The following is a 24,950-nucleotide window of genomic DNA, read 5'->3' as shown; positions in this document are numbered from 1 at the left end:
CCGCCCGCCCTTGCCGCCGCCGCCGCGTCCCCCGAGTCTGCGGGCGGCGCCGAGGCCGAGGGGCGCTCGCTGCAGCACATGCTGCGCGCCATAGCCGAGGAGCGCGGCCGTCTCAGCCTGCGCCGCGAGGTCTGCGGCCTCGGTAAGTGGGGCCGGACCGGGGTCTGGGGTCCGTGGCCTCGGTGAGTGGGGTCGGGCCAGGCGGGCATCTGAGGTCTGCAGCCTCGGTGAGTGGAGCCGAGCCAGGCGGGGATCTGGGGTCTGCAGCCTCAGTGAGTGGGGTCAGGTTGGGCGGGGGTCTGGCGTCTGCATGCTCGGAGAGTGGGGTCGGGCCGGGGTCTGGGGTCTGGGGTCTGGGGTCTGCGGCCTCGGTGAATGGGACTGGGCTGGGCTGGGATCTGGGGTCTGCGGCCTCGGAGAGGGGTCCGGGCCAGGGTCCCGGTTCGGCAGGGCTGCGAGCCTTGCCGGGAGGGTGCGCGCCTCCGTGGGCTGCGCGTGTCTTTGCGTGTGTCTATCTCTGTGCGTGTCTCTGTGTCCTTCCCTGGGTGTGTGTCCATCTCTGTGTGTGTCTGGGTCTCCCCATGTCTCAGTGTCCCCCTCCCGTACCCTCACTAGCCCGCGTGTCCGGGTCTCCCACTGTCCCTGTCCTGCACGCAGCGTCCGGGTGTCTTTCTGCTTCCCAGGTCGTTCGCTGTCCCTCTCTGGCTGTGCGTCCCGGCGTCTCTCTGGGTTTCTGTGCCATCTCCCTCCCTTCCTCCTCCAGGAAGCCCTCCTGGGGGCCTCAGCGCACTGTGGGCGCAGATTCCTGGAGACCCTTAGCGCAAAGGCAGGGCCAGCCCCCGCGCCTCAGGGCGAGCCTTAATGCCCTGTCCTGGCTCACACGGAGGCCGCGTCTCGGGTGCCGAAGCCTTTGTCCTCCGGAACCTCTCCCCACCTGCCGTCCCCGTGTCCATTAACTAACGGGGACCTGTTGGGCCGTGTCCCGTGAACACACCCTTCTGTCAGGGGAGCAGGGCTGGCTGCTCTCCGGGTGAGATTCCTGTCTAAGGAGGCCCCGAGTCACAGATGGAGGTTAGGGTGGGATGGGGATGCCTGGCGTTGTTTAGAAGGCCTGGCTGCAGGTGTGGGTGGGTCTCTAGCTTGGCTGGGTGTGAGGTAATCGTTACTGAAGGGTCCTGCCCAGACCGATGGGGGGAGGAGCCCCCTCCCCTGCAGCCTCTGGTTTGTCGTTTTCTCCATGAGAAGACCCCTCCCTTCTCCGTGCCGGGAGTGACTTCATACCACATTGTCAGCCACCACCACCCCAGCGTCGCTGACTCGTGAACGCCAACCTTCGAGAGTCCACCAGTCCCCCTTCATTCCTCTGCTGGGGAAGCTGAGTCCCAGAGAGGGGACTTCTGCCTCCTCAGGTCACCCAGCAGCTGGGGTATGGAGCCCCAGGCTTTCTGGCCCTTCAGCAGGCCACGCCCTTGGGGGAGGAGAGGAAATAAATTGGAATGTTCCTGTTTGTAGAGGCTGGTTTAGCATGGGATAGCCTGCCCGGGGAAGGGAGCTTTCCTGAGGGGCCAGTCGGTGGTGTCTATAAAGTGGGGATGGAAGAGGACATTGGTTTCTCTGGTCCGTTTTCTGAAAAGGCATCAAGACTTACTTTTGAGCAGAAATTGGAGGATCCTCATAAATTCCTTCAGCAAACATTCATTGAGCACCTATTGTGTGCCAGGGTGCATGCCAGCATGTCAGGCCCACCTGTCACCTGGCACAGAATGGCTGGAATGGGAGGGGTCTGAGGGACCGTCTGCTCCAGGCCCCTCAGCCCCATTTGCGGAGCTCCTCCAGGCTGCCGGCTCCACTTTGCGGTTACCACGTGTGCCTCTGCCAGCCTTGACCACCATGGCTTGTCACCCCTGCCCCCAGGAGCCCCCAGAGCCTCCTTCTCAGAACAGTGCTAGGTAGCCTCTAGCACTCACAGGCCAGGTAGCTCTTGCCGGCTCTCCTCAATAGGAATATTGTCTCCTTTCACCTGATGAGCAGCCTGAGGTTCAGAGAGGCAAGTGACTTGCCTAGGGACAGCCAGTGAGGATGGCCCCTGGTCAGTCTGACGCCAAGCCAGCCTTCCCCTTCCACCCCTGAGTATCCCCCTCCCCCCAGCCAGGCCTTGCTGTGCCCAAGCTCTGCCTCTGGGAGGAGAGCTCCCCGTAGTAGTGGGCCAAGAGCAGAGTCTGATGGTCTCATAGGAAACCTGCAGGCTCATTGGTGTCTCTGCCCCGACCCCAGTCCTTCCCTCCTAAGTACCTGTGGTGCTTGGAAGCGCTGTGCCCTTCAGCTTGCTGTTTTCTCTGCTTGGAAGCCATGCCCTACTCCTCTGCCTCTCAAGCACCTAGCTACAAGTCTTCCTTCAGGTCTCTGCTCAAATGCCGCCTCCTTCCCTCGCCCAGGCCACTTCCTGGGGACATGTCCATTATGGCGATTGTGGCGTTGTCATTGTCTGCAAGGCTGTCTCCACATTAACGTGTGAGCCCCCTGAGGGCTTTATCCAGTCTGAGGTTTCTTAGTGCCTAGCCCAGGTTGTGTACAGAGCAGATGTCCAGCAAACATTTAGCAAATAAAGGAAAAGATTAATTTCTGAATTGGCCAGTGGAGAGTGTTGATGGCCAAGGACGTTGGAATTTAAATTCTTAGAAGGGCTTGGTTGCCTTCGCTTTCATTTTTCAGATGAGAAATTTGATGCTCAGAGAGGGGCAAGCTTAGCAGGGACTTAATGCCCGGAGTAGAATTAGGAACCACAGGTTGGCCCAAGCCCCGGAAGAGACCACCAGCCCCAAAGCAGTGTTACAGCCAGTGGGCCACTGACCCCTCTCGGCCCGGTGAGGTCAGGGTTATGTGCTGTCCTCTCCACTTCACAGCTGCGACCCCTGACGTTCATGTACCTGTTACATTTAGGCTCTAATTCTAGTTGCCAGATTTTTGTGGGTGTTGTTGAATGAAAGCTTAGGTCACTCAGAGCTGCCAGCTGTTCTCAGCGTGTTCTGAAGGTATGGAAGGAGCTCTGGTGGAGAAGCTTGACTTTGGACAACCTGTTTGTCATCTCTGAGTCCCGGGGTCTCTATGAGATGGAAAAACTGTGACCCTCCGCACCCAGGGGTGTTGCTTGACTCTCATGATGAAAGACCCCGTGTGTGGGTGGGTGGGGGCAAAGGGAAGAAAAGCCAGGTGCCTGAGTGAGGAAATCAGTCCAATTCAGTTCTGACACTACCTGCATGCGCAGCACTTCCTCCTCTGACGCCGGCCACCAGAGCGAGGACAGAGCCCCCAGTCCTCCAGACTGCCAAGTCTGCCCAAGACCTCAGATGCTAGCTGCAAGATTGGGGGTTCCCATGACACCCTGACTTCTGACCTCCTGGCTACATGTTTGAGGGTTCCCCTTACCCACTCAGGATGCCAGCTATAAGCTGGGGCTCCCAGGGCCCCGCTCTCTTCTGACCTGCTGGCTCCCACCACTTCATCGGGTTCAGGAATTCGCTAGAGTGACTCAGAGTACTCAGGAAGCGCCACGCTCGGGGGCACAGTCTTATTCCAGCAAAAAGGATACAAATGAGGAGACCCTTAGAGCGAGGTCTGGAAGTGTTCCCAGCATGGAGCTTTCACGTCCCGAAGGGCGTGCTGCCCTCCCCATGCCTAGGTATGTTTAACCAACCAGAAACCTCACGGAGCTTCCCTGTCCATAGTCTTTATATTGAGGTCACATTACGTAGGCATGACTGAATCACTGCTCACGTGGTTGAACTCAACCTCCAGTCTCCTCCCCTGAGATGCGTTCATATCTCCTTGTCTTTCTGGGCTGGCCAGCCTCCACCCAAGAGTCCCCTCATTAGCATGACCTGTTAGTGAGGTGTGGTCTGGGGCCCTCAGGGGTAACAAAGACTCCCATCCCTGGGGAAATTCCAAGGTTTTAGGTGTAATCTCTCAGGAACAGAGGACAAAGACCAAGTTCTTTGGGTAAAGTTAATTGTAAACCCAAAGACAGGTGACTGTTAGCTGAAGTAAAGCCCTGCTGGCAGCTGCCAGGGCGGTGGCCACCCCTGGCAGGACTTTGGTGTTTCAGCCCCAGGAAACTGCGATTGCCGGTACCCTGTGAAGCACGCTGGCTGTCTGAGGTAGCTTCTGTGGGGTTTCAGCCGCAGGAAACTGTGATTCCAGGTACGCTATGAAGCACGCTGGCTGTCTGAGGTAGCTTCTGTGGGGTTTCAGCCCCAGGAAACTGTGATTCCAGGTACCCTGTGAAGCACGCTGGCTGTCTGAGGTAGCTTCTGTGGGGATTTCAGAGCCTCTGAGGTGGGAAGAAACGGGCAGCCAGTGCCTGTATGTTGTGGGGTGCGGATATCTGGAGCGAAGGTGGTCAAGCCTGACCCTTCCTCCTGGGCTTGGGCCTTCCCGTGGGCTCCGGACATCAGCCCAGACGTGCCATGGGGCAGGCTTCTTTGACAGAGGGCACAGGCAGTGTTCCATCAGACAGTTTGGACACGCCCTGCCCAGCCCCGGTATGAGGCGCGGTGATGACAGGGCCTGCATCATGCCTTGCTGGGCATTTTCAAGAGCTTTCTACATGTGGCCAGCCCCCTTTTAGGAGCCTTAGGGGATTCTCCCTCTGTCTGGGGTGCTGTGGGGAGGCATGTGTCATGTTCATTAATTTCTTTTATCCATGAAATAATAATCCCACAAGGTAGGCATCAGTATGCTCAGGAAAACGGAGGCTTAGAGGGAAGTAACGTGCCCCCGTCACACGGCCGTAAGGAGCAGAGGCTATGAGGCCAAGCTCTTAACTGCTCGGCTCTGCACAGGGGCCAAGCTGACCTGTCCTCCAGGTGCCCATAGCCCGGCAGGTCCCAGGTGTGCATGGCTGCCTGGCACAGGAAGATGTAGAGGTGTGGGCGTGCTGCCATAGGGGCACAGAGGAGGGAGACAGGGAGGTGTGTGGAGGGCGTGAGGGTGGGCAGGATTTCCCTGGGCGAGGGGGAGGGGGACAGCGAGGGGGACAGCGGGGGGGAGGTGGACAGCAAGGGGGAAGGGGGCAGGGAGGGGGAGGGGGACAGCGAGGAGGAAGGGAACAGCGAGGGACTCGCGTGGCTTGAGGGCGGCTGCAGGAGTCGAGGCTGGAGTGGCGTTGGGAGCCCCGCTGCAGAGGCCCCGGGTGTGTTGCTGCCTGGCTAGGCACGGAGCACTCTGCAGGTGCTTGACTTGTCGAGTGACCCTCACTGGAGAGGGACTGGGCACAGAGGATGCTGCCTGACTGCCGTGGCCCGCAGTACTGTGCGTGCACAGTTCACTTATCCCGCCTTCCGCAGCGCTAGGTTCTGCTGTTCCCCCAGTCTGCAGCTGAGCTTCAGAGGGGCAGGTGACTTGCTGGCTAACAGCTGGGAGGTGGCTGACCTGGCATTCCAGCTGAGGCCTGTCAGATGCAGATGCCATCCCGGAGGGAGTTCCCGAATGAATAAGAAGGAGTGAGGGGCAGACTGCCTTCCAGGGAGCCTGTCCTCCGTGCTGAGCACCTACTGTGTGCCAGGTGCCCGGTGCTGCACTGTGACTTGGGAGGAGGCCTGTGGGCCCTCACCAGGGCCTGCACCATTTTGCAAGGCCCAGCAAAGTTGGGGCGTAAGTGGGTGGTGGGGGGAGGACTTTCGTGGGAGGCGTGGATGGAAAGGAAGACTGGGCCCTTGGCTGAGTGCATCATCCCTCGGGGCTCCGCGTACTCCTCTGTAAAATGGGGACAGCAGACCCCCTCGGTCACTGGGCTTGTGTGAGAGAAGTGACTGGCACAGCTTCACGGGCCGCTGTGCAGAGTGAACGAATGATCCGTGCGTGCGGCATGGGAGGGCCCGAGTCCTGGGACAGAGCAGGGCTTACCCCATGTTGGTGCTGCTGCTGCTGCTGGTATTTACTGTGACGGAGACCAAACACCTGGCCCAGTGCCCGACACGTGGAATTGTGGTTGTATTCGTGTTCCAGAGTTCAGGCTGCTTGGCAGTCACCGGGGACTGTTTCCTGGGTTCCCAGGTTCCCTGGGGGCCCGTGCGGTCCCTCGACCTCCAGGCAGTCGGAGCTGTCCTGGGCCAGTGTGGTCGGGAGGAAGTGTGACTGTTTGGAGCGGTGGCAGTGGCCCTTTCGGTTCCTGGGCCTATTTTTAGGGACTGTGGGTTCCAGCCTCCCTTCGCTCCTGGGGCTGGAGCCGCTGGAGGCCAGCCCGGCTGCTGCTGTGCTTCTCCCAAGGTGGGACTCGCGTCTCTGGGAGCAGTCTGAGGAGTCTGGACCTCGGGCTTTAAAGAGACTGAGGTCTCAGCTGCAGAACCAGCTCAGCAGGGTGAGGAGCAGTCAGCTGGGCTGGTCCCCGGCCTGGGTGAGAGTAACTCTGGGGGAGTCATCTCCCCACCCCCCTGGCTTCCACACTTTGGCAAGGGGTTAGATTGCTTGGGTCACCCTGCGTTGAGCTTCTGGCCTTATTTATAAAGAGTCCTTGTGGTGCAGTGGTTAAGCACTTGACTGCTAACCAAAAGGTTGGCGGTTCGAACCCATGAGTGCCTCCAAGGGAGGAAGACCTGGCGATCTGCTCCTGTAAAGATTACAGCCTAGTGTAATGGGCAGTGGCTCTCTGGGGGGAGATTGCTGTTGAACGCACTTCATTGCCAAGAAGTGGGTGCCAGAAGGTTCTCCAATAAGACTTCTTAACCACCGTAACCAAGAAGGAATATGATGTCAGGCGGGTAGACGTAACTCCTTTAGAGCAAAGGAAATTAACTTTTGATTCCCATGCATTGGTTCAGGACCTGGAAGCTCACGGATTTGATAAAGTACAAGCAGAAACAGTTGTATCAGCCTTAAGCTGTTTATCGAATGTCAGCCTGGATACTGTCTGTAAGGAGATGGTCACTCAAGCTCCGCAGGTTTCCTATAACGTAAGTAGGGAGCCCTGGTGACACAGTGGTTAAGCGCTCGGCTGCTAACTGGAAGGATCGAGTAAGGCACAAAGATGGCAGGAAGCACAGGGCTGAGGCTCAGAGCCGTCAAACAAACAAGCCACATCCTTGATCACTTCAGAAAAGGCCATCCTTGCAAACAAGTAAGAAGGTACCAAAATCTCAGAGAAGAAACAAGTCTACAAGGCTGATAGCCTACACGGAGCCGTGACCTCAACTACTCTGAGGCCAGAAGGACTAGCTGGTGCCCAGCTACCACCGCTGACCATTCTGACCAGGGTCACAATAGAGGGTCCCGGATAAAATGGGAGAAAAATGCAGAACAAAACTCAAATTCTTAAAAAAAAAGCCAGACTGACCGGACCAGCTGAGACCAGAGGGCCCCCTGAGACTTCACCCTGAGACACTCTTGAAGTCTTGAACTGAAGCTATTCTCTGAGATCACTTTTTAGCAGAAAAGCAGAGCAACACACAAAATAAAGGGTATTACCTGTTAGATCGGTACTCTACCAAAGCACCATCGGTAGGAGACCAAAAGGTCAACTTTTCATCCTTAGCAAAGATGAGGGGGCAGGGAAACTAGAGTTCTGGAAATGCAACAACCAGAACACAGTTAAAGGGAATATTGACACAATATCAAACATGTAACTGTCATTGATTGACTTGTGTGGAGATTGTCGAATGGGAAGCTAACTTGCTGTGTAAACTTTCATCAAAAACATAATAAAAATATTAAAAAAAACCCCGAAAGATTACAGCCTAGAAAATGCTATGGGGTCGTTCTGCTCTGTCACATGGGGTCACTGTCGGAATAGACTCAAAGGCAACAACTCCAGCCCCATCAATGAGCCAGGCAGGGCTTCTCAGTAGGAGCTGGGCCACGAGGCCGCTGGAGCCCAGAGCAGGACACTTGTGAAAAATCATCCAGAAAACCCTAAAATAGATTTCTTTTTCCAGCTAAAAAGTGTTACATGCACATCGTAGAAAACTGGAAACTACAGGGAAGGAGAGAAAAAATGACTCATGGTCCCCACTACCCAAGACGCACTGTTAATTTTGCAAAGCATTCCCTTCCAGTCTTTGCAAGGCATTTTTTACCGCCACTTGATATTCTGTATAGAAAATGTCTTAATCTCGCTTTTTTCACTGAGAATTCCTAAAAGCGTTTCCATGTTGCTCAAACTTTAAATGTTACTTAAATGACTACGTGACGCTGAGTGGAGGTGCCATAATTGACTGGATGCTCTCGTCTTGGTAAGAACTTTGCTGGGATCTGGTCTTCCACCATTATAAATAACTGGCAGCAAACCTCCTTACCCGTGAAGAAGTTTCTGTCTTTAGGCTGCAGTCTGAGAGACCATTTGTCCTGTCTCCTGTCTGACCCCAGCAAGCAGGGCCAGGGCCACCATGGGTGGACACTGAGGTGGCGGGCCAATGCTTAAAATCAAACAAACCCATTGCCATCGAGGTGATTCCGACTCGCAGTGACCCTGTAGGACAGAGAAGAACTGCCCCATAGGGTTTCCAAGGCTGTAATCTTTATGGAAGCAGACTGCCACATCTTTCCTTTCGTGGAGCAGTTGGTGGGTTCGAACCATCGACCTTTCATTTAGCAGCCTAGTGCTTGACCACCGCACCACCGGGGCTCCTTGGGGCCACTGCTTACTAACCTTAAAAAACAACAACAAAAAAAAAAAACCAGTTGCCGTCAAGTCAGTTTCAACTCATGACAACCCTGTGTGTGTCCGAGTAGCACTGTGCTCCATAGGGGTTTCGATGGCTGATTTTTCGGAGGTAGATCGCCAGGTCTTTTTTCTGAGGTGCCTCTGGGTGGACTTGAACCTCCAACCTTCTGGTTAGCAGCTGAGCACATAGCTGTTTGCAGCCCCAGGGACTGCATACTAACCTTAAGGAGAAACTTACACAGATGGTACAGAACAGGAAGAAAGTGTCTCAGCACTGCTGTGTCCGGTCCCCACACCGCCCCCCACTGTAACGGGGCCAGCCTCAGAGGGGACTGGGGACCAGCTGCCCCATCGCTCTCTGATCCTGTTTTCCCACCCGCGAGTTCTCTTCCTGGGAGTGAGGCTTGCCTCCTGAGGGAGGGAAGCAGAGGCCCCTGTGTTGTGCAGCCGAGGACAGAGTCTGCGAGGCCGGGCTGGCCCCCACCTGCACGCCCACCACGGCCAGGGGCTGCGGCTTCTCCCCCTCCCACTCTTTGTAAATAGTATCTCACTTAATTCTCACAGCCCCCAGCGAGGGGGGAATTGTTGTTAGGTGCTGTCTAGTCAGTTCTGACTCATAAACCCAAACCAAACCCATGGCCGTTCAGGTGATTCTGACTCAAAGCGACCCTATAGGACACAGTAAAATTGCCCCATAGGGTTTCCAAGGCTGATTCACACGGTGACTTCAACAGTGCTCAAACATAGCCATGACTGTGAGGATGGCGCAGGACCGGGCAGTGTTTTGTTCGGTTGTACGTAGGGTTGCTGTGAGTCGGAACTGACTCGATGGCACCTAACAGTAACAACAATCTTACTGCAGAAGCAGAGTGCCTGGTTTACTGGGGTTTGAACCGCAGACGTTTTGTTAGTAGCTGAGCGCTTAACCATTCTTACCACCGGGGCTCCTTCGGGGAGGAATTCTGACCTTGCCGAGGAAAAGCGGAGCCCCTGGGAGCTGACTGGAGCATCCAGCTGGTCTTGTTTGTCAGTTTGGGTCCGTGCACTTGCTTTCCAGGAGGGGAGCCTGCACCGCCTGTCACCCGAGTCCTGCCAGTGCTGGAGGCTGAGCCGGTCAGCTGATGGGCTGTGGGGGGCTTACCCTGGCCCTTTCTGATGAGGCAGAGACCAGCGCAGGTGCCCTCAGGAGGCAGTTGCCAGAGGCTGTTGTGTGGCAAAGTGTGATTTCCCCAACTATGACAGGTAGCTTTCCTCCCCTGGGCCTTTGCACCTGCTGCCCCCAATGCCCGGAGGTAACTTTCCACCCTGGGGCCTTTGCTCCTGCTGCCCCCCATGCCCGGAGGTAGCTTCCCGCCCCTGGGCCTTTGCACCTGCTGCCCTCCATGCCCGGAGGTAACTTCCTGCCCCTGGGCCTTTGCACCTGCTGCCCTCCGTGCCTAGAGGTAGCTTCCCGCCCATGGGCCTTTGCATTGGCTACCCTCCATGCCCAAAGGTAGCTTCCCGCCCGTGGGCCTTTGCACCTGCTGCCCTCAGTGCCCGGAGGTAGCTTCCCACCCCTGGGCCTTTGCATCGGCTCCCCTCCATGTCCAGAGGTAGCTTCCCACCCCTGGCCCTTTGCACTGGCTGCCCTCCATGCCCAGAGGTAGCTTCCCGCCTGTGGGCCTTTGCACCTTTTGCCCTCCGTGCCCTGGAGGTAGCTTCCCACCCCTGGGCCTTTGCACATGCTGCCCTCTGTGTCCCAAGGTAGCTTCCCGTCCCTGGGCCTTTGCATCTGCTGCCCTCCATGCCCGGAGCCCTGTCCCCCTGGCCCTCCTGGCTCTGTGGAGCCGTCCAGGAAGTCTGCTGAGCTGGAGTGTGGCTGTGTCAGCAACTGGGGCAACGGCCATACTCAGCCAGGGCCACATCCGTTTCAATTGGTGCCTCAGCCCTAGCTTCCCGGGCCCCCCTCACTCTACCCCCCTGTGCCACACTGTGCCTGCCCCCTCATACAGGACCATTTGGGGGCTCCTTCCCACCGGAGCATCTGAGATAAACTCCTGGGTGGGCCCGGGGTCTATATTGTTAGCACGCTCCCTACGTGACTGGCTGTACCAGCCAGGATTGGTGTCCACTGCTCTGTCCGGTTCCTACCCCATCCCCATTTTACAGATGGAGTCACTGAGGCCCAGAAAGGGGAGGGGACTTGCCCTGACTTCCCCACCACCACTTTCCTGTGCTGAGTGGCCTAGCCTCCCTCCTAGCCACCGGTTCCTGGGCCCTCGTGGGCTGACCTGTTCTAGATAGTTCACCTAAGTGGGGTCACACGATGTCTGTCCTTCAGTACCTTACTGATTTCACTCAGCACGCTGTTGTCAAGGTACATCCATGTCGTAGCGTGTAGCAGGTCTCACTTCTCTTCTGGCTGAGTAATACCCCATTGTGCTGCAGCTTTTGAAAGGATATGTGTATATATTTTTGCCTCACTTGAATGTCTAGTGAAGATTTGAGAAATGTTATTGGCAAAGTAAAAAGGAGAGAGGCTGAGTTTTTTTGACCTTTTTTTGAGGCTGTTTTAAAATTTTTTATTTTTGTTTTATAGGTGGAGACGCTATTATTTTAATGTAAAAACCTCTTGTGTCTGGATGTCCTTTGAATCTTGAAAAACACTTTTCCACACATGGGACAATACTTAGAATAGAGAGAGCAAGAAAAGCAGAGCACAGAAGTGCTACTCTGGAGAGCATGTGTTACCTGTACAATTAGACAAAGAGCCCAGCTTAAAAACGCGCCCTCCTCGGTGCTCCCACTCATCCTGCCAGCCGGGCTCGGGCTCGGCGGAATGCGGGGAGGGGCCTCTGTCCAGTTTACAGCGTTGACCTTGAGGCTCTGAGTGGCAGGCAGAGTGAGGTGGCCCTGGGCGGGGCTTCTGCCTTCTCGGTCTTTCTATTGTGTTGCTTCCAGGGCACCTTTATGGCAACCCACCCCCACACACGATCTTGGTGCCCATTAAATTCTCACCCCTCTGCAGTTTCTCTCCCCTAAGTATATGTTTGGAGCCCTGGTGGCGCAATGGTTAAGAGCTTCGCTGCTAACCAAAAGGTCGGCAGCTCGAATCCACCAGCTGCTCCTTGGAAGCACTGTGGGGCAGTTTTACTCTGTTCTGTAGGGTTGCTATGAGTCAGAATTCATTCGTCAGCAACAGGTTAAGTATACATTAAGGAACCCTAGTGGTACAATGGTTAAAGCACTCGGCTGCTAACCGAGAAGCCAGTGGCTCAAAACCACCAACTGCTCCACGGGGAAAGACCTAACGATCTGTTCCCATAAAGGTTACCGCCTAGGAAACCCTATGGGGCAGTTCTTCTCTGTCCTGTAGGGTCACTATAAGTTGGAATTGACTCGACAGCACCCAGCAACAGCAAGGAGCCCTGGTGGTGCAATGATTAAGCACTTGGCTGCTAACCAAAAGGTTGGCAGTTTGAACCCACCTAGTGGCTCTGCTGGAGAAAGACCTGGCGATCTGCTTCCATAACGATCGCAGCCTAGGAAACCCTGTGAGGCAGTTCTCTGTGGCATGGGCTTGCTATGAGTCGGAATTGACTCCACGACACCCAACAACAATACAGTATATGTCTGTGTGTTTGTAGCCACTGTTGCCTGTGGGCATGTCCACTGAGCACCTCACAGGTGTTGGGGTGCAGGGCTGAACTCGGCTTGGCCCTGCCTTCCTGGAGCTTAGAGCTTGCTGGGGAGATAGCAGGGCAGGTTGGTAGGGGTGATCATTTGTCCCTGTGGCTCCCACCACCCCGTGTATCCCAACCATGGCCGTCACTGGGACCAGCCCGACCCTCCCTGCCAGCTGCCTTTCGGTCATCTGTCTAAACCTCAGGCTGCCCAGGACTGGGCCCACTGCTCCCCCTCCTGCCCGTCCTCTCCTGGGACATGGCTGCCCAGCACCCAGACACCTAACTGAAGCCAAGTGTTATCCCCCTACAGAAGCACATCAACGGGTGCTGTGTGCTTTCCGGTCGTGGCCAGGCTCTGTCCTGTGCTGAGCCATCTATCATCTCCCCGTCCCCACCTGTCCAGAGTTCAGGGCTCGTATGAGTCACCACCTGCCTGGTCCTCTGCCCTCCCATCTGTCCCCCAGAGCGACCGCTCCTGACCAGGTCATGCCCTTGCTGCTTACACTGTTACGACCTCCTCATGCTTGCAAGGCAGAAAGGTCCAGTTTCTTGGTCAGGATCCTTTCTGACTTGGCCCCGCTGACCAGCCAAGCTCCAGCAGGCCACTCTTTGTGGGGTCCCAAGGCCCCAGGATGCTCCCTCCACCACCCCTTTGCTCCTGCTGCTCTGCTGCCTGCAGTTGCTCTCCGCAGCCCTCTGCCGGGAGAGCCCCTTCCCAGCCCTCAGCCCAGGGCCACCCATGCCCTTTTCCTGGTCCCCTTGTTCCCCGTCATGGCCGTCGGCCTGGGGCGCTGCACCGCCTTTTCTGCGTGGGACTTCCTCTCTCGCACTCAGCTGAGCTGCCTGCTCGGTGCCATGGGGACAGGCGGGAGATGACAGCGTTTGCCGAGGGAAGAGGTGGTCACTTCTCAGGACGAGGTGGCCCTTGGATAGGAAACTCCGCACTGAGGGACGACCCTGAGCAGACACAGAGCCGGGGGAGGGCGGAGAAGGCTGCCGCTTTCGGGGCCTCGGTTTCTCTCGACAGCGCAGGACAGACCCCCTCCGCCTCCCGGGGGCATCCGAGACTGTCAGTATGTAGGGCACAGAGCCCTGGGCCAGGACCTGGGCCAAGGAAGTGACCCTGGCAGGGCCCCCCTCCTCCGGCTCCCCATTTCCTCTTTTGTCAAATGGAGAGAGGAAGGCCGACGAGGACACGTTCCCGCCTGAGCCGCTTGTGAAAGGGCTTGATGAGCAGGGCCGGTCACCCCACACCCCAAGGAGGTCACTGCTGTGTGTATGCGTCAGTTTAGGGACGCAGAAATGAATGAAAAAGACAAAGATGAAGACTCCCGTGTTCCCCTCCCCATAAAAACAAAAGACAGGAAGTAGGAGCCCCGTCATCCCACTGCCCAGGGCCGTGACTTCACATTTGGGGCCGTAGCTTTCCTACACACTGAGCTGTCCAGCTGTCTGCAGGAGGTGGCAGTCCCTCTTACTGGTCCCTGGAGCGTCTGTGATGGCCCGTGCTGCCTCAGGATCCCCTGGCAGGTGGCGGCCAGGGAGCCCCTGAGTCCTGGCCTGGGGATGGCAGCTGCCCGCCTGCGGCTGTGCCCATAGCTGGGGCTCAGCCCTCCTGGAGCTGTCTCCCTGCAGCGAGCCCCTGCAGGCTGGGCTGCAGAGCTACGGCCCCCGATGAGGTCATCCGCCAATGAGATCGTCGTTGTTCAGTGGCTGCAACAGACAGCTCTGCATTCAGGAGGCTTGAGCCCTCGTTTTGTGTAGTATGCAGTCAGCTCTGTGTCTTGGCACCAAGAGCCTGCAGGGACCCAGGTGCTGGGGTGCAGCTGAGAAGGAGGTGGGCATGGTCCCCCTTGGCCACGGGCTCGCAGCTGTGTGCCTGCGTCCCCAGCCAGAGCCTGGCTCACTGAGCGAAGCGTGAAGAAGTGGATGAGTGAACGCACGTGGACTGAGCACCTCTTACTGGGTGTTAGTATGTCCCTTGATAAAATCCACCACCTGTCTGTCACTGTGTCATACTGTGGTGGCTTCTGTGTTACTGTGATGCTGGAAGCTTTGTGGCTGGTATTTCAAATACCAGCAGGGTCACCCATGGCGGACAGGTGTCAGCGGAGCTGCCAGACTAAGCCAGACTAGGAAGAAAAGCCTGGAGATCAACTTCCAAAAATCAGCCAGTGAAAACCCTATGGATCACAACAGAACATTGTCCAATACAGTGCTGGAAGATGAGCTCCTAGGTTGGAAGGCACTCAAAATACGCAGTGGCCGCAACAGTGGGCTCAAGCATGCCACCCCCCGTGTAAATAGTGCAGGACCAGCAGCGTTTCGTTCTGTCGTACACAGCATCACCGTGAGTCAGAGCTGACTCGATGGCAACCAGCAACAATTGATGAGGTGGCTGGGATGGGTGGACTCTGGCCGTTTCTTCCAGCGCTGGCCTGCGGCGCTAGGATCCAGTGACTTGCCTCATGCCATGTCTCCCAATGGGGTGGAGGTGGGAGGAGGTAGGAGAGGGGCTGGTCAGTGGCCAGCGCGGTCACACAGGCAGTGAGTGAGTGACCAAGGGATCTCAAGCCCAGGCAGTGGAAGGGGCTGGGGGTGTGGAAACTGGGGTCACCGGGTCACAGCTCACGGCTGGGACGGGGCACCTGGTGTGGGTGTCTGTGGATGGCTGAGCAGTGACTCAGCACACTCAGCATACAGGAGGCCATCCTGTGTGTCAGAGAAAAGCAGTGTGTCGGGTTTTCATGAGGCCACAGTGCTCAGGTGCCGATGTCGGGGAATTGGAAGCTGGAGCTACTGGTTTTTCTGGATAATTGTGCTCAGGGAAGATTGAAACGACCTGGAAATAGTTTGTGGGGAGTGAAGTGGCAGGTGGTGTCTGATCCTGGTCCCGGGTTTAGGGGGTGGTTTTGCAGGAAGAGCTGCTTTGGAGGGAATATCAAGGATTGCTTTTCCGGGAACTGTGGTCCAGCAGGCCCCTTTGGTAGAAACCCCTATCCCTGAAAGAGACCTTCAGGTCAGAGATCAGAGTTTGTACCCTCCAGGGCCCAACACAGCACCTGGGACAGAGCAGGCACTCGGAATGGGTGTTGACTGATCCTGACCTGGATACAGTCCCAGTTCCCATTATGAACCTGCTGGGTACCTGACCTTAAGGGCCTCAGTTCCTTAGCTGTAGAATGGGTTATTAAGGAGATGGTGGGACCTGAGGATTGTAAGAATTTTCAGTATTGCAGATATACGAGAAGGGGTCACTGTGTTGCTGACGCTGTGGTGTTCTCCACGTACGCCGCACGCTGGGGGCCCATCAGAGTCTCCTATTCACTTGCTCAACAGTCACCAACTACCTGTTATGTGCCCCGTCCTATGCTGGCTACCAGGACAGCCTTCCGGCAAGGTGCCCCCTGTCCTGATGGGGAGGGAGACTCTAGCCTTGGAGGCAGGTCTGGGTTGGAGTCCTGGCCCTGCCATGTGCCAGCATGTGAGTGCTGAGCCTCAGTTTCCCCGTCAGTTAAATGGGGACACAGGATCTTTGTGAGGACCAGATGCGGTGAAGCAGCTCCGTGTGGGTGCTCAGTGGTGGTGGGGACCATGTGCTGGGGGGCAGGTGAGCATGTGGACCCCTCCCTCAGGTCAGGGAAGGCTTGGTGGGAAGGGCGGGAGGGGACCCCCAGGGTAGTGACAACTGAGCTGAGCCTCAGAGGGTGAGTGAGAATGGGCTCAGGACCCCATGGTGAGGTCCGGCAGAGACCTGGGTGAGAGGGAGTGGGGTACACCAGGACCTGCTGCAGAGAGTTTAGTTCCAGGAAGAAGGGCGGGGCGGGAGCACTAGGTGACCACTGCAGACCTGGAGGGGCGGTCTGGGCGCTGGCTTGTCTGGCCGAGGAGCCAGACTCAGTCCTGAACAGTACAGGGAACCAGACAAGGGTTTGAGGCTTGTCCTGGTCCTGCCGCCTCACCTCATTGATCTCCTGGAGGGCTTCCTGAAGGTGAACGCCCAGGCACGTGCCATACCTGCCATACTTTAGATACATATGCCTCTGCTTAGTCCTCAAGGTGACATGTTTGCTTTTTAACACTTTGAAGAGGTCTTTTGCAGCAGATTTGCCCAATGCAATATGTCATTTGGTTTCCTGACTGCTGCTTCCGTGGGCGTTGATTGTGGATCCAAGTAAAATGAAATCCTTGACAATTTCAGTCTTTTCTCTGTTTATCACGATCTTGCTTATTGGTCCAGTTGTGAGGATTTTTTTTGTTTCCTTTATGTTGAGGTGTAATCTGTACTGAAGGCTGTAGTCTTTGATCTCCATCAGTAAGTGCTTCGAGTCCTCTTCACTTTCAGCAAGCAAGGTTGTGTCATCTGCATATCGCAGGTTGTTAATGAGTCTGCAGTTGACTATGCAAAGGCATTTGACTGTGTGAATCATAACAAATTATGGATGACATTGGGAAGAATGGGAATTCCAGAACACTTAATTGTGCTCGTGCAGAACCTGTGCATAGATAAACCAAGAGGCAGTCGTTCATACAGAACAAGGGGATACTGTGTGGTTTAACATCAGGAAAGGTGTGCGTGAGGATTTCATCCTTTCGTCATACTTACTCAATCTGTATGCTGAGCAAATAATCCGCGAAGCTGGACTATATGAAGAAGAATGGGGCATCAGGATTGGAGGAAGACTCAGTGACAACCTTCTTGGTAGGAGATGACAAAGTTCCAGCGTGTGCATAGGCCATGGGACCCCAGGCTTCCCTCACGGGAAGAGGAGAGGAGAGGACAGTGGGCCCTGCCCCCACCCCCTCTTTGTTAGGATTGCTCACATGGGGACCCATCTGACTAGTTCTTCTCCTTCCAAGCACCTCCTCAGGGCAGCCCGGCCACGTGGACCGCTGCTGCTTTGTCTTTGTGACCCCGGGATGGCCATCCAAAGGCGAGAGGCATGAGTGATGAAAGGACCCATTGAGGGGCCACAGAGGCCTATTCATCCCTCGTGGCTGCCTGGGTGGGGTCAGCCCAGGGGACCTCCTTGGACTCTCCCCAAGAGGCCTGGCTGACCTGCCACCTTTGGGAGGCAGCCAGGCTGCAGAGTCTGCTCCTGAGTGACGCGTGCTCAGGGAACCTTCCAGGCTGGGCATGGCATCTACGTCCCTTCTCCCACAGCAGAGACCCCGTCAGCCCGCTGCCCGCCAGGCCTTTCAGGGTCCTTGGAGAGTAGACGCAACCCCCAGTGCAGTGAGGAGGCCAGAGCCCCGGCCCCCTGCAGCTCTGGCTCCCACACAGCGTCCTCCCAACAGGGCCTTAGCCTTTCCCCCACGGTGGGGCCTTGGCACCGGCTGTCCTCTCTGCCTTCAGCGCTGGTCCCTCCGCGTGGCCTCCTTAACTCTTGGTTTGACGGAGACCTCAGAGGGCCCCAAGATGCCCCGACTCCGTCCATCGTCTGTCCTGAAGACAGCGTCGTGTGCACTCAGGCACAGCCGGCCCTCCCGGCGCGTGCCCTGGTGGTTACTGTACTTCTGCTCCTGTTTTTGTTGTTCTGCCTCCCCCGTAGCCCAGGGGCTGGGGCTGTGCTGAGTTTGCTCCTCATTGCACCCCCAGTGCGGGGCCTCGGCCAGACAAGTGACGTGTGGGTGGACGGGTTCCAGCACTGGCTCTTTGCAGCCTCTCTGGGCTGGCTGGACTCGTGAGCTGGTGCGCGGAGGTGCTTAGCCCGGGGCCGGGCACACCGTAAGCCCGCGTTGGTGTTAGTTATATAGGGTACTTAGAAATCCACTGCTAACTCGGAGAAGATTTGTAGTGAAAAAACCAAGTCTCCTTTCTCTCCCATAGTTTCTCCAGAGGACAGTACTGATGATGTAGATAATAACTGCTAACCCGCCCACTGCCCTGCTCGTAGCGACAACGCAGGGCAGAGCAGAACTGCCCCGTAGGGTTTACAAGGCTGTAAATCTTTACGGAGCCGACTGCCACATCTTTCTCCCGTGGAGCAGCTGGTGGGTTCAAACTGCCGACCTTTCAGTTCACAGCTGAGCACTTAATCACTGAGCCACCAGGGCTCCTTATAATTGCTAACACTGGGTGCTTAATTAGTGCCTGGTTCGAAGAGCTTCAGATGTAACAACTGTCTTAAACTCTCAACTACCCCAGGAGGTAGATACTATCATTACTGCCAGTTTACAAGTCAGGAAGCAGGTGCTGAGAGGTTTGGGCTTTGCCCTCCCAAGCCAGCCCCAAGGGAGACGGCACTAGACCCCGGGCGATGGGCTCGGGCCCCTCTTATCTTAGCTTCTGTGTTCTCCAGCCTCCCAGCCACAGGTCTGCCCTTCCAGGGATATGTTGTGTATAACAAGCATATATGTTGTTTTAAACTATTCATTTGTGTGTGTGTGTGTATGTGTGTGTGTGTGTGTGTGTGTGTGTGTGTGGTAAAAATGTATATAACACAACAGTCACCAATTCACCATTTTTCATAGTACAGTACAGTGGCACCAATTACATTAATCGTGTTGTGTAACCGTCGCCAGTATCCATTCCCAAATTTTTTGCACCACCGTAATGAACTATTCATTTTATGTTAAAAAGCCGTGATACCGTTCTACTCCTCACTTTTTTTACTTAATTTGTCTGAGGGATCTTTTCTCAGTAAAGATAGAGCCCCTTCAATTCTTCTTTGTTTTCTTTTAATTGTGCTTTAGATGAAGGTTTACAGAGCAAATTAGTTTCTCATTAAACAATTAATACACGTGTTGTTTTGTGACATTGGTTGCCAACCCCACATCACGACGTCAGTACTCCCTTCTCGACCTTGGTTCCCCGTTACCAGCTTTCCTGCCCCCTCCTGCCTTCTCATCCTTTCCCCTGGGCTGGTGTGCCCATTTAGTCTCGTTTTGTGTTATGGGCCTGTCTAATCTTTGACTGAAGGTTGCACCTCAGCAGTGACTTCAGTACTGAGTTAAGAGGGTGTCCGGGGGCCATACTCTCAGGATTTCTTCAGTCTCCGTCGGACCAGAAAGTCTGGTCTTTTTTTGTGAGTTAGAATTTTGTTCTACATTTATCTCCATCTTGGTCCGGGACCCTCTGTTGGGATCCCTGTCAGAGCAGTCGGTGGTGGTAGCTGAGCACCATCTAGTTGTGCTGGACTCAGTCTGGTGGAGGCTGTGGTAGTTGTGGTCCGTCAGTCCTTTGGACTAATCTTTCCCTTGTGTCTTTGGCTTTCTTCATTCTCCCTTGCTCCACATGGGGTGGGACCAGTGGAGTATCTTAGATGGCTGCTCAAAACTTTTAAGACCCCAGACGCTATTCACCAAAATAGAATGTAGAACGTTTTCTTTATAAACTATTTTGTGCCAGTTGAGCTAGATGCCTTGTTGTCAGATGTTTCGCAGATTCACCATTATTCTTTATGGTTGAGTAGTAGTATTGAACCCCTTCAATTCTTAATAGCTACATAGTATTCCATTCCATGACTTTTTTAAATTTATTTAGTTACTTCCCTAATGATAGGATGTTTCCAATATTTTGTAAAGAGTGCTGTAATAATTACATGGTTTTACACGTGGGAGTGGGAGTGTAGAAGAAATAATTCAGAAGTGGAATTGTTGGGTCAGGGGTTGGAACGTTTTAGTTTTTTATTGCCAAGCATCTGTCCATAGCAATGCCACCGTTTTACATTCCTACCACCGTGTGTGAAAGTGGCCATTTCTCCATGCCCTCTTCAACCTGGAGTGCTGGCAGGTGCTTTGGTCTTTGCAAATCGGATGGGTGAAAAATAGAATTTCGTAGTTTAATTGGCATTTTATCTTATTGTGTGAAGTTGAACATCTTTTAGTGCTTAAAACATTAAAAATGTTTTGATTCTATTTTTGTACTTAATTCTGCTCCATTGACTTCTGTCTGATCATGCACCGGTACCACCTTGCTTGCATTAATCACTTCGTTCGTTTCATTTGGCAGGTATTTACGGAGTGTTTCCTAGATGCCAAACAGGAGTCTAGGAGCTAAGTGAGTAAAATGATCAAAGGGACAAAAACCAGAGACTTTCATGGAGCCGAGAGTCTAGTCAGGCATCTCTGTTAAGGCGTAGGTCAGTTTTCTAGTAGGACGGGGGTTGGCAAACCGTGGCCAGAGACCAAATCGGACCAGCCACCTGTTTTTGTACATACATTTTTACTGGACCACAGCCATGCCCATCTCTTTACATATGGCCGATTTCACAGTTGTGACGACCTTACAGCCCACAAACCCTAAAATATTTAGTGTCTGGATCATTACAGAAAAAGTTTGCCAGCCCATGTCGTAGGAGAAAACAAAGTATATTGTGTTAAATGGTGGCAAGTGCTATGGAGAGAAATAAGGCAGGAAGTGTGAGATAGGGAATGTCGGGGTAGTGATTGCAGTTTTAAGTAGGGTCCTTTGGGAAGGCTTCCTGGAGAAGGTGATACTTGAGTACAGAGCCCGGAAGGAGGTAAGGAAGTGAGCCTAGTGGCTCTCTGTCCAGACAGAGGGAACAAGTGCCGAGGCCCTGGGCCAAGAGGGGGCCTGGTGTGTTCAGGGAATAGCAGGGAGGCTGGTGAGGCTGGAGTGGAGTGGTACATGGAGGTGAGGTGGGAGAGGTAATAGGGGTGAGGAGGGGCAGATTGTCCAGTATCTTAGAGGCTGTATGGCAACGGGGGCTTTTCCTCGGAGGTGGGAAGCCCTTGAAGCTTTTGAGCAGAGAGATGACAAGAACTGGCTTGTGTTTTAACCGAGATGTGTTGAGACTAGGCAGGCGCTGGCGGACTGACGGGAAGCCTGGAAAGCAGTTAGGAAGCGTCTCTACAGTTCAGTCAGGAGATGAGGCGGCTTGGTGCGCCGTGGTTGGTGAGAGCTGGTTGGATTCTGGGTGTGTTTGAAGATGGAGCCAGCGAAGTGATAGAGATGACGAGCGAGAGAGTCCTGCAGGAAAAAAAGCCATGGAAGAAGTGAAGAAATCTGTCCAAGAAAATGAGGACGGAGAGGTTTCCGTCTGAGAACAGAATTTCAAATTCTCTTGGAATCCAGACTTTCTGGAACCATGAAGGTTGGATGAAGCCCTAAAACTAGTGCTCTTTAAACCTTAAAACAGAAATATCCCAAGGGTAATGGATAGTTGGGCGGTGGCATGAAGACTTAGCTCTGTAGTATGTTTTAATGTCTGAGAGGAATGCCGTCTCCACATCGTCTCCTTTGTCGGAAATTCCCTGGCGGTTCTCACTTATTTTAAAGCATTCTCTTGCCGTTTCTCTGGGGTCATGTTAAATTAATAGATCAAATTAGGTACAACAGATCCCTTTATGATTTGAGTCTTCCTAGCTAAGAACTTTGGAGTCCCTGAGTGGCACAAACAGTTAACACGTTTGGCTACTAACCAAAAGGTTGGCAGTTCGAGTCCACCCAGAGGCACCTCGGAAGACAGGCCTAGCAATCGACTTCTGAAAAATCAGCCATTGATCTGACACACACAGTGTCGCCCCGCGTTGGAATCGACTCGACGGCAGCTGGTACTGGTCAGCTAAAAACTTGGTAAACCTTCCCATTTGTTCAAGACTTTTAAAAAAAATTCTAAACAGCATTTTATCTTCTAATTAGGACTGTTGGTTTGTATCAACGCTGTCGGTTTATGGGTGGACTGGTGATTTTGTACCCTTATGACTTCTATCGTTTGAATAATTTTTCAGTTGATTTTCTTACATTTTCCAAGTCAGGTATATAGCATTTCATCTGCAAGTTATGCTGATTTTATCTGATCTTTACGATCCCTGTTATTCTAAATATCCTTTATTGTCTAATTGCCACGTCTAGTACTTTAGAACAGTGTTAATAATAGCGGATTGTGGTAAGACTTATTTTGTTTCTAACTTTTTCCAGTTGAGATGTGTTGTGTTTAAGGGAGAGTTTATTTAGCTTTTTTTTTTGTTTTTAAATCAAGAATGCGCACTGAATTTTATCAAATGCCTTTTCAGCACTTGTAGAGATCATGTGCTGTTTCTTTTCTGAGCGGTAAATATAGTGACTATGTTAATATGTTTCCTAATATTGGACCATTTTTATATTCTTAAATTCAGTTCTGCTTGGCCATGGCATGTTCTTTTAATGGATTGCTAGGTTCTTCTCTTTGCTAATATTGTATTTAAGAGTTTTATGTTAATCTCTGTGAATGAGATTAACTGTAGTTTTCTTGGTGTTTATATCTTCACTGGAATCAATGTTATTCCTACTTGCTGAGAATTTGCAAGTTTCTTAGGCACTACAAATGTGTAAATTGCATTTGCACTATGGTTTCTTGAAGATCTGGTAGAATTGCCCTCTCAAAAACATCTTTTGGCCTGGTACTTTTTTGGGAGTAGCTCTGAACAGTTTTCTTTATTGGAATTCATGACCAGCATTTTTGGTGGCTGTAAACTCTCTTAATTAGGGCTTTACCATAGTGACCTTCACCTGTGTGGTTTAATGAGCTAAAAAAGAATTGGAGTGGGTTTGAAGGAATGCCTGTTAAGCTATAATCCATGATTATTCTGAAGGTCTGGTTAATGGAAAATTATTCCAAATTACTAGTAGTAACAACAACGATAGCACTTATACTGAGTTATCATTTATTGAGTGTTTTTACTCTGTGCCAGGTGCCCTGCTCATTTACTCTCCATAGCGACCATAGGAGGTAGCTGTTACTCTCCCGATTTTACTGATGAAGAGACTGAAGGTCCGAGAGGTTCAGTAACTTGCCCAAGTAAGCAGTGGGTTATGGATGTGAATCAAGTCTACCCTTAAACCCTAGTCTGACAAAGGCTTCCCGCAACTCCATCTTGTGATTGCATTAATATGAAAATCTTTTAAGATGTAAAAGTTCTCTCCCTATTCATTATACATTTAATGAATTACCTCCAAAGAAAATAATTAAATTATGCTCAATTAAATTATCACCACTCAGCTGGGAAATGGAGGACGAGGTCCCTTTAAATTGAGTGACTTGCAACTGTCTGTCCTTGATGTCACAGGAATCCCTGAGATACTTTAGGGCCCAGAATGGCCCTCGTCCACCCCCTGTAGGGGCAGGGGCATCAGGGCATGGGCAGAGCCTTTCCTGGGGCTCAGGAGTGTAGCAGGAGGGTATGGGAAGGTCCAGAAGCTCGAGTTGATTGGTCAGTCTGTGTGCTCACCCAGAGAGGATAGGGACCCTTGGCTTCCTATGCATACAGTGGGCAGAAGAATCCTGGCCCTGCCCGTGCCTCCATGGTGCCTTGGGAAGAATATGGACTCTGTTTTGAGGAGCTGGGTTTGAATCCCTGTTCCTACATATCAGCTCCTAGATACGCCGTCTAGTCACTCGATTGCCCACCTCACATCGTCACTGTGAGCATCCGCCGAGGTAACGCATAAAGGGCATTATAAACCGTGGAGTGCGGGGCACACCGGAGCTGTCGTTGCTGCTCCTCATTTCTTAAGCCAGTACTGTTGAGCCTGGGCACCATCATCTCAGCCGCTAGTGCCGTGCAAAACGAGGCAGAGCGCCCGGGCCACCGCAGAGCCGAGGCACCGCAGAGCCGAGGCACTGAGCTGGGAGGCGGGCAGCGTGGACTGTGGACTCCTTGCCCGGTGTCTGCTTTTCCCACTCATCCGTGAAGCCGCTAGTCTGTACAGGGCTCCTCCAGTTCTGAGGAGGGAAGTTTCTGGAAGCAGGTCAGTCACTGGAGACAGTGTAGGAAGGTGTGCCCCCACAGCCCCACTTTGGAGCTGGGAGTATCTGCTTTCCTGGGAAGTGCTGCCACTTAGGACCCTGGGGGGAGGGCGGCCCTGGGTGTGGAGCTGTCCGTGGTCCTTCCCGGGCGTGCGCTGTGCTTCAGGGGAAGGCACCTGTGCCCTTAAGTCTGTCCCCTGGGTTCAAGGGCGGGAAAACCTGCAGCCTGGCAGATGGCAGGGAGAGTTCTGGAGACGAGGAGGCGCCCTGCTGGGCACACCTGGGAAAGGATGAAGGGAGAAGGGGTGTCCGTGTCAGAACAGGGACGGCACTGATTCCACATCCACACAGGGCCCCTTGGCTCCTGTGTGTGCATGCACAGTCACTGCACCACTCTGCCAAAGGACCTGGGAGATTCGGGACCCGGGGAGCTAATCCAAGCAGGCCACACCGCCGACAGAAGGCATGATGCAGTAGCAGAGTGGACCGAAGTGCACAGTTTGCAGACTGCTTTCACATCCACCTCCCACCCAGTCCCCACCATGGATTCCGGGAGGGTGGCAGGTCAGAACCATCTGGCAGGTGGGGTCACTGGGGTTCAGAGGTCAAGTGAGTGGGCCACCTGGCTGGGAAGGAGTAGAGTCAGGGTGTAAACTCAGGTCTATTTGACTGTAAATCCTAAGTTGAACTCTGCTCCCAGGACTCAGAACTCTTCCTCCAACCCTGATCAGACCCATCTTTCTGTCTTGTAATGATTTTCTGCATTTGCCTCTGTCCCCTCCCTCCCTCCCTCCCTCCTTCCTTCCCTCCCGCTCTCCCTCTGGGAAGTCGGTGTCCTTACCGCCTCCTCTCTCTCCTTAATGAGCCTTATAACAGTAACAGTTGTTCATGGAAAAAAGTAGTATAATTTTATTATTGGAAATATTAAAAAAAATATAT

At 53.7% G+C, this 24,950-nt stretch overlaps 1 protein-coding gene across 2 annotated transcripts in view; it reads left to right on the top strand.

Annotated features, from left to right (window-relative positions):
* Positions 1-19: 19 nt before the first annotated feature.
* KIAA0930 (KIAA0930 ortholog) overlaps positions 20-24,950 on the top strand; it is a 49,049-nt gene continuing 24,118 nt past the window's right edge. For both annotated transcript variants that reach the window (XM_004380002.3, XM_023734613.1), the window contains exon 1: positions 20-142. In XM_004380002.3, the coding sequence (XP_004380059.1) occupies positions 79-142 (64 nt within the window). In that variant the 5' untranslated portion in view covers positions 20-78. The remainder of the gene's footprint in view (positions 143-24,950) is intronic.

The sequence above is a fragment of the Trichechus manatus genome, unplaced genomic scaffold, assembly GCF_000243295.1.
Source record: "Trichechus manatus latirostris isolate Lorelei unplaced genomic scaffold, TriManLat1.0 scaffold00069, whole genome shotgun sequence".
Lineage (NCBI taxonomy): Eukaryota > Metazoa > Chordata > Mammalia > Sirenia > Trichechidae > Trichechus > Trichechus manatus.
Note: the sequence above shows the minus strand (reverse complement) of the source record. Positions and strands in the feature narration are given on the sequence as shown.